The sequence below is a fragment of the Oreochromis niloticus genome, linkage group LG14 (assembly GCF_001858045.2).
Source record: "Oreochromis niloticus isolate F11D_XX linkage group LG14, O_niloticus_UMD_NMBU, whole genome shotgun sequence".
Classification (NCBI taxonomy): domain Eukaryota; kingdom Metazoa; phylum Chordata; class Actinopteri; order Cichliformes; family Cichlidae; genus Oreochromis; species Oreochromis niloticus.
Window position 1 is genome coordinate 30,642,540 of NC_031979.2, and position 12,750 is coordinate 30,655,289.

The 12,750-nt window shown below is 38.8% G+C and overlaps 1 protein-coding gene across 7 annotated transcripts in view; it reads left to right on the forward strand.

The window, feature by feature from the left end:
- nbeab (neurobeachin b) overlaps window positions 1–12,750 on the forward strand; it is a 200,757-nt gene that overhangs the window by 35,896 nt on the left and 152,111 nt on the right. For all 7 annotated transcript variants that reach the window (XM_005455018.4, XM_025898038.1, XM_019367747.2 and 4 more), the window contains exon 2: window positions 10,881–11,112. In XM_005455018.4, coding sequence (XP_005455075.1) covers window positions 10,881–11,112 — 232 coding nt within the window. The remainder of the gene's footprint in view (window positions 1–10,880; window positions 11,113–12,750) is intronic.

Consider the following 12,750-nt stretch of genomic DNA (forward strand, 5'->3'; position numbering starts at 1 on the left):
CAAATCTTGAAGCAGATGGACTACAGGAGCAAAAGACTACACTGGGTGCCACTCCTGTCAGCTAAGAATGGGAAACTCGGACTACAATTTGCACAAGCTCACCAAAACTGGGCAATTGAAGACTGGAAATATGTTCCCTGGGCTGAATGTTTTTGCTTTCTCCTGTGACCTTTGGTTGATATGGTCAGAATTTGACATTAACAACATGAATGCATGGATCTAACCTGCTTTGTATCAGTGGTTTAGGCTGATAGTGATGGTGTAATGCTGTTGGTGATATTTAGTATTGTATATTTTAGTATCAATGAAACATCACAGTCTACTTGGGTGCCTTTGCTGATGGTGCCCATCCCTACGTGAACACAGTGTACCTCTTCTGCCTGCTGCTTCCAGCAGGATAATGTGCCATGTCACAAAGTTCAAATTGTCTCAAATTGGTTCGTTGAACAGTGATTTCACTGTACTCAAATGGCCTTCATATTCACAAGATCTCAATCCAACCTTTGAAATGGGAGGGAACAGAAGGTTCAGATCATAGATGTTCAGCCGACAAATCTGCAGTAACTGTGTGATGCTATCATGTCGACATAGACCTAAATCTTTGAGTAATGTCACCAGCACCTCATTGAATGTCTGTCATGAAGAATTAAGGTAGTTCTGTAAGTAAAAGGAGTCCAACCTAATGCTAGCAAATTGTTCCTGGAAAACTGATTTCTTTGTTAGCATAAAGTAATCAATTTTCATTGTGAAAAAAGGGAAAGAGGTTACTTTAATGAGGAAATCATAGCATGAGGCTTGGAAGACTTAACTGAAATCCGAGCTTTCCCCAACAAAATTCTTACAAGGTGTTTTGTTTTTCTATTTCCTTTCCATATGGGTTTGCAAAAGAGTCTGACTCTGTTTGGTTTAGCTGTAGCATGAAATCAGAGATGAGTGTGTTTGCAAGATCCCTGCAAATCTTCCCTGTATAATTCAGTAAGCCAAAAGGCCTGTATTAAATTTTTGGCCTTGGTTAAATAGACACAGTTTTCACATGGTTGCGTGATGTGGCAAAGCAAATATGAATCGTGATTGACTAGAAAATGAGGAAGTGTTCCACTCTCTCAAGCATGCCAGGACTAAGATATGGTTCTGCGCCACTATGAGACTTAAGAGACTGTCATATTGATTTCAACTCCTTTTTCTCTCTCTTGTACTGTAGTTTAACCATGTGTTTAGTCAGAGATGGGACTTGCTCTCCCAATGAAACAACATTGAGTGTAGACAGAAGGATGGTGCTGTCAATATGACTGTAATTTGTATGCGGCATTATCTCGGAATCCGTACTCCTTGTCTGACATTAGTTGTTCAAATTATGCACCGTTTGTGTCTATATATCAACAGTCTAGCACAAAAAATGTTTTGTAGTGTGAATTTTACAGTATTTTGAAAATGTTGAATGTGGCGTCTGATGTCTCCCTGCATGCTTTAGACAATGATTGCCTTTTAAAGGGAGAAAGAATAATTATTTTCTCCCTTGCAGATAGTCCGCAGCACTGTTGTGTGCTTAACTCATCAGTGAAGCAGAGAGGATAGGGGCATTAGTATGGCCATTAGCATAGTTCAGCATTGATGTGAAGGCCATTCATCAAACTCAGTGGAAGCACAGAAGCAATAAACTAATTTCTTACATTTTTGACACTCCCTCCTCCAACGCTTCTCACCCATCTGCCTTAAATGGCTTGACCTTTATTTTGGTGACATTTTCAGACTAAAGAAAGAATGGCCCTGAGTGGGCTTCCAGCTCAACTCTTCAGAATTGTTCCCTGGAGTGGCAGCACCATTTTGTCGCAATGCACGGCGGCATTTGCATAACATCTTGATCCATTTTTCTTTTCATGTCATTTGTTTTGGCACATTGGAGAAAGCCTAAAAGCTAATAAGGTTAGCAGTTTGTTTTTTGCACATTTCTTTTTCTCCAAGCAAGAGCAAATTCTCTTCTATGAATGGTTTCCCAAATTAGTTTGACATTTGGTTTTTGAATATGCTTCTCAGCTTCATATTGTTTGTAGTTCCATTATGACTTGGGGAGCTCTAATTCTGTATTTTCTATCCTCATTTTATCTGCAGAGGTGAACCCCGTTATCCAAACTCATTATCTTATTTCTGTGGTTCAACTGTGACTTTTTACTTTTTATCATTTCTATTCTTTTTCTTTTTTACTGCAAGAACACCCAAGTTTGCATATTTGTTTTCAGAAGTAGAGAATGCTTTTTACCTTCCTTTTCAGTTCTCTTCTGTATTTGTGATACATTATTCAAAATACAGACATTTGAAAATTATTCATTATTTTTTCAATGACATTTTTCAAAATAGACTGTGGGTCTAAATCCAGACTTATTCTTGTGTTTTGTGTGAATGGATTGTGCTACCATTACATAATGCTCTCTTTCATGTCTTTTATTATTGCACACTTCTGAGATTTATTTGTCTTTTTCTCCTTGGTGCTTAAAAATATATATATTTTTGCAGAAACCATGAAGAAATGAGCAAAGTTGTTGGGTGAAAAAAAAAAACAAGTATGCTGCTTGAATATTGTATTCTGCGTTTAACTCCCTCTGGTGCTGTTAAGCACTTGGCTGGGGAATGGTCACTTTATTGTTTCCCCTCTTTACTTGTGCATGCCACATTTTTCATCATCCCCTTGACTGCATTGGTTTTTCAATAAATGGGAGCTGCTGGCTTTCCTGAATTTTGTAGTTGAACCTTACCAGAGTTTGTCTTCCAGGTTGTGTCCCTGGAATAAGCCACCACAGTACACTGACCTCCAAGCATAAACTGCGATGGTATCTGTTTTTGGTTTTTTTATACGTGTGATGAATTGCTGGTTGTTACCAGCACCAAACAACATATATATATATTGGAGCTTCATTGTCCAGTTTTTATGCTAAGCACATCATGAGCACTTCTTTTTAGCCTTTTGGTGCAAGTTTAAAGTAGTTCTGATTGGCAAACTCAGTATTATCAATCCTGTGCATTCGATGATTGTGAAGGTCCCAGTTAATTTTTTTTAGGGATAAATACAATGGTAACCAATTTTATTAACGGAATGGACAGTATCTGTGTGATCTTGAAGACTGCATAAATTTGTCTTTAAACCAGGGGCACTTCTCATTTTATCAATTTAAAAATATCAGGGAGGAAATTTGTACTCTCCACATCTGCTTTCAAGCGACTCCGTCACTGCAGCGGTCTTTGTAAATAGGACATCACTTCTATTTATTTTCACCCAATTTAGTGGCCACTATAGACTTCCCTTGGAAATTGTCTCAAGTCCAGTCATTGCTGCCTGTCACCATGGTGACAGTAAGCCTCTAGCCCTGGCCTAATCAGAAGTAGTTGAAAGTGGGGGGATTGTCGAGGGCTCAGATGTAACTCTTAATACTGTGAAAAAAAGTTATTTAAAGGTATTTAATTGAAGTTCATATAACCCTGTCGCACTAAAAGAGAGTGTCCACTGGGGTAAATAACGGACACCTTAATTGCTTTCAAATTTTAAGTCATGCTACCAAGTAAAATAAATACCTACTTGGTGGACTGCATATCCCATCATCCCATTACAGTAAAAATATTACAAACTGCTTAGCTTTATGGAGTTTGCCTTGTGTCATCATGCTTGTGCGGATTTTCTGAATACTCTGGCTTTGTCCCACAGTCCAAAGGCATGCATGTTGATTTACTGGTGATGCTAAAAAGCCTGTAGGTGTGCATGATTGCATGAATGGTTGTCTGTTACTCTGTGTTCCCTATGATAGACGGATAATCTGTCCATGATAGAGTGTCCACTGGGGTAAATGGACCTTTTGCCCATTCGCAGGTGGGATAGGCTCCAGTCCCATTATGACCCTGAAATCCATAAGTGGTTAAGAAAGTGAATGGGTGGCACAACAATCTCTGCTGGGTTATTTGTAATTTAATAGGAATATCAGTCTATGCAGGTCAGCCAGATGGAATTACCGATTGCATATATGGCGGTGAGCAGCTTAGTGATGCGCCAGTGTGCTTGAGTGACTGAGAGACATTATTACTGCTCTAGATTCACCTCTGGTTTTTGAATGGAAAGTCTTTCTCTTGATTTTGAGGCGCTGTATAGTGAAAATAGCTAACTGTCACTCACCATCCTGACATCTGACAGCCTGAGCTGCATCCATATGAGTTAGAGCCTAATTAAGGTGGTGTTGCTCTCCCGACTCACATTGTAGTGTTTTCATAAGCTTCCTCTCGTTTTTATTTTTCTGCAACCCATCGACCTGGCGCTGCACTGAGCTTCTGGGCATCTTAATAGTCTCAGGCAGATATTCTTAATTGAAATTATATGTTTAGCCATAGCTACAGGAAGCAGGTTTTCCCCTTGCACTGGCCCCTCTCCTGATAATAGGCAAATGACTGTCTGTAAAACCCTGATTTTTAAGCACAAATGGGTACTTGTGAATTGTTGGCTGCTGAGTTTTCTTCTCTCAATTATACCAGGCTTCCATATGACTAAGACTTTCTGTACAGGTGGACGTACACGTGTCTGTGTGTTTCTCTGCAATCCAGTGCTCTCACACTATGCAGAACTTTTATGCCTCTTTGATGTTGAACTGTGGCACTTTCAAAGAAATGTCAAATGATTCAGTTCCATTTAAGTTTGTATTTGAGTGAAAACAAAGTGAATACAGGTTGGTAGTTGCACAGAGACTATGATAAATGCTGAAGATGAAACTTGATATTCTGACTCAGAACTGGAAGACAGACCTTTAACACTCAAACACCTAAAAGTCTTCAGGTGGAGCCCATCATTTTTAGTATCTTCCCTTTAGTGAGATGAAGACGCAGAAAGGAGCATTTTTTACATGGGATTAAAAGTTCGATTATTTGGATCCTCCAAAGGACATATACAGAAAACAGAAACATTATTATTTCTCCCATTTGGATAAATAAAATGTCTGAAAAAAGTTGGTGGCTGTAATAGTTTTTTATTTAAACCTATTGCTTTAAATAATTTTCTTTAGCCTCTTTCCTATAAAGACAGCATCCTTTTTAGTATTTTTTTCATAAATATAGCAAACTGTGATTAGGTGTACAACCCTGATTGACAGTTCAGCTTTACAACGATATCTGATCACATCTCAAGATAAGACTTGCAATAAGGCTTAAAGAGTCCAGAACACTATTTGTCTTTTTTTTTTTTTTTTTTTCCATATTCATGCTGATGGAAGTTTAGATGTAATTTTCCACAGCCAGACTGATATTAATCACCTTTAGCAACCTTCAATGTTCTTACTTATAACACTGTTTTTTAACAGGGCTTTAATGATTCAATAAATTCATCGACTCTTTAAACCACTTACTTAATGAGCCACTGGCTAACTTTTTTGAAATATAGTTAACTTAACCAGTTTCTTTCAGTTTGATGTAATTGTCTGAATTTTTGATGATTGTCTTTTACAAAGCTGGAGTTTTACAGTGCAGATTAGCGATCTTTGAGTGTCAGTGGGAAAGGATTTGGCAGAGTAGCTCACGCTCACCAGCACACTCAGACACCCTTGGGTTTAAATATGGTAAACAAAACAAAACAAAGCTACCAGTGCTCTATCATCGGGAATCATCAGGGGCAGAAAGACAGTTGCAAAATAAATTGGAGTACAGTCACATCCTCTCTCTGTTTCCTTATATAATAGTGTTTTAGATGGGTCCTTTAAAGCGACACTGTATGGGCAAAGTATTCAGGTGTTTTCAGTCCCTTTGCCGCATGTGTATCTAGTAGCCATGCAGACTGCCTTGATGAATACAAGAATGGGTCCTTTCTACAGAGCTCACTGAATTTGACTATAGTACTTTAACAGGTTTCCACTGTTGCTACAAGTCAGTTAATTAAATTTCTTTCCTCCTAGATATTCCACAATCAACTGTAAAACGGAGATGTCAGAAAGGTTGAACAGGAAGGTTGCTGAGCACAAATGTAATAGTTAAATGTGAAATTCTCTCTATGTTGATTGCAACAGGTATGTAATTTGTGACAAATTAATACAGTTAGGGTCGCTGTATTATCAGAAACAGATTACAGATTTGACGCAGAACAGACTCAAACAAAGTGAAAAACTAGAACATAACTTGTTGCAACAGTAAAACACGATTATTTTTAAACTGCAATGCCACATCTTAGTAAGCACTCATAAAGAACTACACATGTTAGGAAAATCTGTTTATCCTGTTTGTTTGGGGGAGAAAAGGGATTTTTAAATCACCGAGTATCATATTAGTATCTGTCTTAATAATCCTACCTACATCAGTTATCTCATTATTTTTGCCTCTGCAGGTCTTTTAGCAGTGCACACAGTATTATATATTGCATTAGCTATCATTTTAGATGGTATTGTACAGCATTAGAGACTTAACAGTGATCACTGGAAGGAGCTATTACAAGTGTTATGCGTTCATTTCACTCTATAGGAAACTTTAGACATGACATTTTCTTTCATTCATCGGTGTAGTAGATATGCTTTGAAATGCCTTAATTACTTAATACACTTAGATTTTCTTGACTTGTGAGCACAGCATGCTCTTCCTTTCTATCACACTTTTTGTGTCGTTTGTGTCAGTCTTTTGCGGTGATCCCGTCAACCCCTGACAGACCGGATGGATTTGTTGGAGAAAACAACCTTCAGGCCTTTCCAAAGATTTTAAAGCAAATTCACCTGCAGACCATGGCTGGTGCCTTGATCACTGGGCATTCAGACACATATCACGTAGCATCTGCAGCACTGTCTTTGCTATGTGCCGAAAGGTCATTGTCATCCTGAAAGGTGAATCCTGCCTTTGAGGTCATCTTTCTTGAAAGATGTTTCGGCTTTTATCTTTGTTTATGGTTCCCTCACTACTACTGGTTATGCTGGGACCATCATCTTCTCTGCTAACCAGGTGATGAGCGACTGCAGTTTGTTTCCTGTTTATTACCCCCATGGTGTTCAGGCTGGTGTTCCGAGGAGAATATTTTCTGCTCCTGTCAATTTTGCAATCATTAAGAAAACTCCAGGGAGGCTAAGATAACCATTTAATATAGGAGCGAGATCTATCTAGCTACTCTTCCAAGAAGGTCTAATTAATGTAGTGTAGAGCTCTTTTGGCAGGTTTTCCATCATCACAGCCAGACCCAGAAGTTCTTTTACACCACCTAAGCCTAATGAAATACATTTTTAGGGGCCAGTTATAGTTGATTTATCCATGATAGCAAGCCTTTGAATGACAGTGGAAACTACAATTGGTCTTAGGAGCAAACACCAAAAGCATCATCTCAGTACAAACCAGTAATTTTGCTGTCCACCCATGTCAAGTCTCCAACAAAGAATCACCTGACCTTTTCAGAAGCTGAATAGGGACATATCAAACACAACTGAAGAGGATGACTTGCTGTAATTTACCACAAATCTTTGCTGTCTGTACTCTTTGTTTTCCCTGTTTTTCACTTCAGCTGTGTGTTGTGTGCGTCTTGCCGTGTTTGCAAGCAGGACATTTTCCTTAGTCACTTGATGTAACTGCTTGTTTTATGTGGAATAGTAATGCTAGTTTGGTTTTGCTTTTTAGCAACTGTTTGTTGCAATTTTATGTTTTCTGCAGCAGTTCCTTCTAAGCTTAGTCATTTACACTGATTATGGGGTTTGCATCTGAAACTAAGCAGTGTTCAAACTGTGCATTGATGTTGAATTGAATTTTTATATGGCTGAGATACGCTGTGCTGTCCACCTGTTAAGCGTGTAATCAGTGATTTAATGTCTTTATGTGCCTCTTGTAAGATAATGGGTGAAAATTATTCTGAGGAACCAAACCTGCAATTACTTCACTTCTCGGGATTGTGACGTGCCTGTGAATAGTGTGATTAATGGCAATTGCACTTAAGAATTATGAGGTTTAGTCTAGACTTTATGGCTCTTTTCCCTCTTATTGCATATGCTCTTGGATGACGAACATCATAGCGGCTGAAAAGGGAGTCTTTTGTCTGATAATAATTTACTGACAACAATTGCAGGAAATTTCTTTTATCATCAATCTTTTGATATATTGTTATTCTTTATGCCTCAAACAACCACACATTAAAAACCACATAAATGCTTTGTGATCTTGGGTAAACCTAATGCTGTGAAGACACAGTCACAGTTCATAAAAGAAGGGAACATGGCAGGTGCTGCATAGACTGAACTGTTAAATTTTCTCGATACAATATCTGTTGACATCATATATGATTAAGCATAATACCAATTATTTTTCTTTGTATTATTACACTCACCACTTCATTAGGTACACCTGTTTAATTAACCCGAACAAAAAATATCTAACCAGCCAATCATATGGCAGCAAATCAATGCATTTAGGCATGAAAACATAGTCAAAATAATGTGTCAAAGTTCAATATTGTTCATCAGAATAGAGAAGAACTTTCCCCTGAACCATCTCTCAAACTGCTTCGAGCTGTTAGGAGCAATCACTCAAATAACCCCTGGTTACAAACAAGTTATGCAGAAGAGCATCTCTGAATGCACTAAAGCCTTGAAGCAGAACGGCTACAGCAGCAGAAGACTGCACCATGTGCCACTGCTGTCAGCTAACAACAGGAAACTGAGGCTACAATTTCCATAAGGACACCAAAACTGGGCAATAGAAGACTGGAAATACGTGGCTTGGTCTGATAGGTCTTTGCTTTCTTGGATGGTATGGTCAGAATTGGGCATTAACAACATGAAAGCATGGATCTATAATGGTTATGCTGGTGTAATGGTGTACCAATGGGGGCATCATTGGGGCGATCGTGGCTCAAGAGTTGGGAGCTCGCCTTGTAATCGGAAGGTTGCTGGTTCGAGCCCTGGCTTGGACAGTCTCGGTCATTGTGTCCTTGGGCAAGACACTTCACCCGTTGCCTACTGGTGGTGGTCAGAGGGCCCGGTGGCGCCAGTGTCCGGCAGCCTCGCCTCTGTCAGTGCGCCCCAGGGTGGCTTTGGCTACAATGTAGCTTGCCATCACCAGTGTGTGAATGTGTGTGTGAATGGGTGGATGACTGGATATGTAAAGCGCTTTGGGGTCCTTAGGGACTAGTAAAGCGCTATACAAATACAGGCCATTTACCATTTAGAAAAATCACTTATTTGAAATGGTGACCTAAGCTTTCCATCAGTCTGTTAATGTCCAAAACCAGTTAACCTGGTGTCTAGACTTACACAGACATGTTACAGCTTGTTTGGGTTTATAGAATTTATAGAATCGTCTGTGCATTTTGGCCATTGAATTGAATTAGACCTCACCTTGCCCCCCACCACCTGTGTTTTCAAGCTGTGAATACCTGCTATTGTTAGCATCTCACTGATCAATGTCTCTGTTTTTTGTCAAGAGACTGATCGACCGATGAAGAGGTCTGGTTTTCAGACTGAATTTCAGATTTGAGAATGGTTTTCTAAATATGTTGACAAGTGCTTTTTATTTCATTTTTTTCATGTTAAGAATTATTCTACCATTTATAGTTCTATGATCTCCACATGTGCAACAGCTGTTAAATGTGGGGAGATGGCAACAAAGCACAGCCAGTAGACCAATAAGATGTCATGGGTAAGCTTTTGGTCATATATAGCAGACGTTTCCTTAGAAGAGACTGCCTGAACCATCTGCTCGATAGGAAAGTTAACATTGCTCTCAGGTCATTGTTTGATGATGCTTGATAGGAGGACTGTAAGGACTGACTCTTGTATATTAAGTCCCTTTTGTGTACATAATACCAAATAGCATTACGTATAAATGTTCCCATTATGAATTTTTCCATTTCATGCAATTATTTTTTAATAACTGTGGATGTTCTTGTTGTGTTGTGTGTAAAGCTATTGTGTGAACTCTCGTTGCAACACAAATAACTCGAAGTGGGCCAATAAAGATAACTTTTAGCCTCAAACCTCAGCCAGACTGTGTTTGATGAGATTGTATTTGTGAACAGTTTACTTTTTTATGCACATCAATGTGTATTTTACCCCAGAGAGAATATGTACGTTTTTGTGCAGGTTTTTTTTAAAAATTTTATTTTATTTTATTTGTACTCTGAGCAAAGACTGTCTCTCAGAACTTAAAGTCCTAGCAGTCCTGAAGCACACATCATTGTAATGTAATTGTGTCAACATCTGATGATGATTGAGGCGAGACCTTATTTATACCTCCATAGACTAGTCCTTTCTCTGCTACTTTAGGCAGCTTTTGCTCTCACCTAGCTATTACCAGTCAGTCACAGTAATGTGCATTGGGTATCTAGGTCCATTTTCCACCTGCTTGCTTTGATGCCCACCAGCAAGTTGTTGACAACACACTCCATAAATACCATGCCCTTTTTTAAAGGGCTAATTTCATGCTTTTTGGTCTCAAAGAACTGCATTATCGATTGCACTTTTCTACTTTCTTAATAGTGATTATCAATTGTGTTTTAAATGGAGCAGTGGAGTTATAGTGGCTCCATCTGCCTTCTCCTTTTATTTTGTTGTATGCCAGCTCTATTTTCACGGGTGCTTAAATTCTGATCGAAATCTTGTAGAAGGAAAAAGATTTTCACTTTCTCTTTCCAGTTCTAGCCTTAACCATCAGTGTAGTGAACTGTGACATTTATGAAAGGATCCTATTAGTTAATTCCCCCCTAGGAAAAAAAAAAGGTATTGGGGGGGGGGAGGGTTGAAAGCTGGGTCAAACAGCAGTGTCCAGTGTATAAATTTATTAAAGGTTGCTACTTGCTGGACCATTACATTAACATAGAATAAACTATAATTTATGCAGAATGTGAAAGGCATAAAAATTCAATCTCTTCACACATTTTCCTTCTGTCTCACCTTATTTTGCAGCTGGTGGGTGGTGAGTTTGATCTGGAGACAAACTTCATTATCCAAGATGCGGAAAGCATCAGCTGCCTGGTGGAGCTGCTGGAGCACTGTGACATCACCTGCCAGGCTGAAATCTGGAGCATGTTTACCGCGGTCCTCCGAAAAAGTGTTCGAAATCTGCAAACGAGCACTGAAGTGGGCCTTATCCAGCAGGTGTTGCTGAAAATGAGCTCAGTGGATGACATGATTGCAGGTACGATAACGATATGATTCTGTCTTCATTTTTTGCCTGTAGTAGACGTAGTATGTGTGTTTTGTTTGTTGGTTTGTTTGTTTGTTTGTTTTTTCAGATGGATTGATGGTAATGAATATGATGTTTATATCTAAAAAGTACATGAGAATGCCTGTTAGGATTTAGCTTCAGTCAAAATCATTTCTGTCATTTTTGCTGAAGGTTTTGGTTAAAAAAAAGGCGACTTAGCCTTAAATTTTATCCAGAACAGTTCTATAGTAACATGATTAAAAAATATAAAAACATCAACAAATTCCTTCAAAATGAAAGTAGTGAAGACAACAGTGTATTTGATGATTCTCATTGAAAATATGAAGGAAATTAAGTGTGTATGGGGGATTAGATTTTGTTCAGTAATTTAGTAAATCCGCACAATTCTTTGACACATCAGTTTTTGGGAAAAGTCACGATAACCCTTGAACTGGGTCGCCACAGTTGATCATCTGCCTCCATCTCACCCTATTCCCGTCCTCTTTCACTACATCCATGAATCATCTTGCCTGTGATCTTCCTCTTTGCCTACTCTCTGGGAGCTCCATATTCAACATCCTTTGTCCCTCTTCTTCGCATGTCCAAACCACATCAGCCTTACTTCTCTAACTTTGTCTCCTCCTGATATACTATATCTTACAGTATAAAAGAGGGACATTCACACTGAAAGTCTTAACTGCTTCCACCTTCTTTTTGTCAATGCCACCGCCTCCAAACCATACCTCATAACAGATCTCGCTACAGTCTTATAAATCTCGTTTTTCATTCTCGCTGCTATACTTCTGTCACAACTCACCCCTGAAACTCATCTCCGCCCACTTCACTGTACCTGCACTCTCTTATTCCACCTCTCTTGTGCACTGTCCATTGCTTTGGATGTTTGATCCCTGGTGTTTAAACTCATCTGCCTTCGCTACTGCTTGTATCATCACTGTTCACTCCATTGCATTTACGCACATGTATTCTCGTTTCACAAAAGCACCTAATATTGAATATAAACTACTGTATTTTACTGTTTATTTATCCTGCAATATTTTACATGTATTGGTTATAAACTAACGTTTTTGGGGGTTTTGTTGCAGGGGTTCGGATAAAATGTAGACGGAATTAAAATATGGCACCAGGATTATATTAGAATATCTCGTTGATAACACCTTCAGGTAGAAGTATACACACAAGGATATAGAAACAACTGAGCTCAGAACCCCTCAGCCTGTGAAGATTAATGTTAGAGATGAGTTTTTTGTCACTGCGGTTTTGTGTACTGAAGTCATTGTCACTGACATGCTGGGCTCTGCAAATTACACCCGTACCCCATCTTACTTCTAAATTATGCTTCAGATGATGAAATTAGAATGCATTTTCGCTGCAGTGTTCCAAGTCATTCTCCGTGCAATTTTGGCTTTTCTGTGTTAAATATAAGAATTTCACGGACAATGAACTGTAATCTAAAGTAAAACTGTTTCCATTATCTCAGATGTTCAGTCATATGAATACTTTTCCCCATGAGAAACTCCAGGAAAACTTCCAGCGTGGATGAATTATAATATCAGCAAAGTGCAGCTGCATTTGATTATTGCCTCCTCTCTCTTCTCATATATGTGTGTG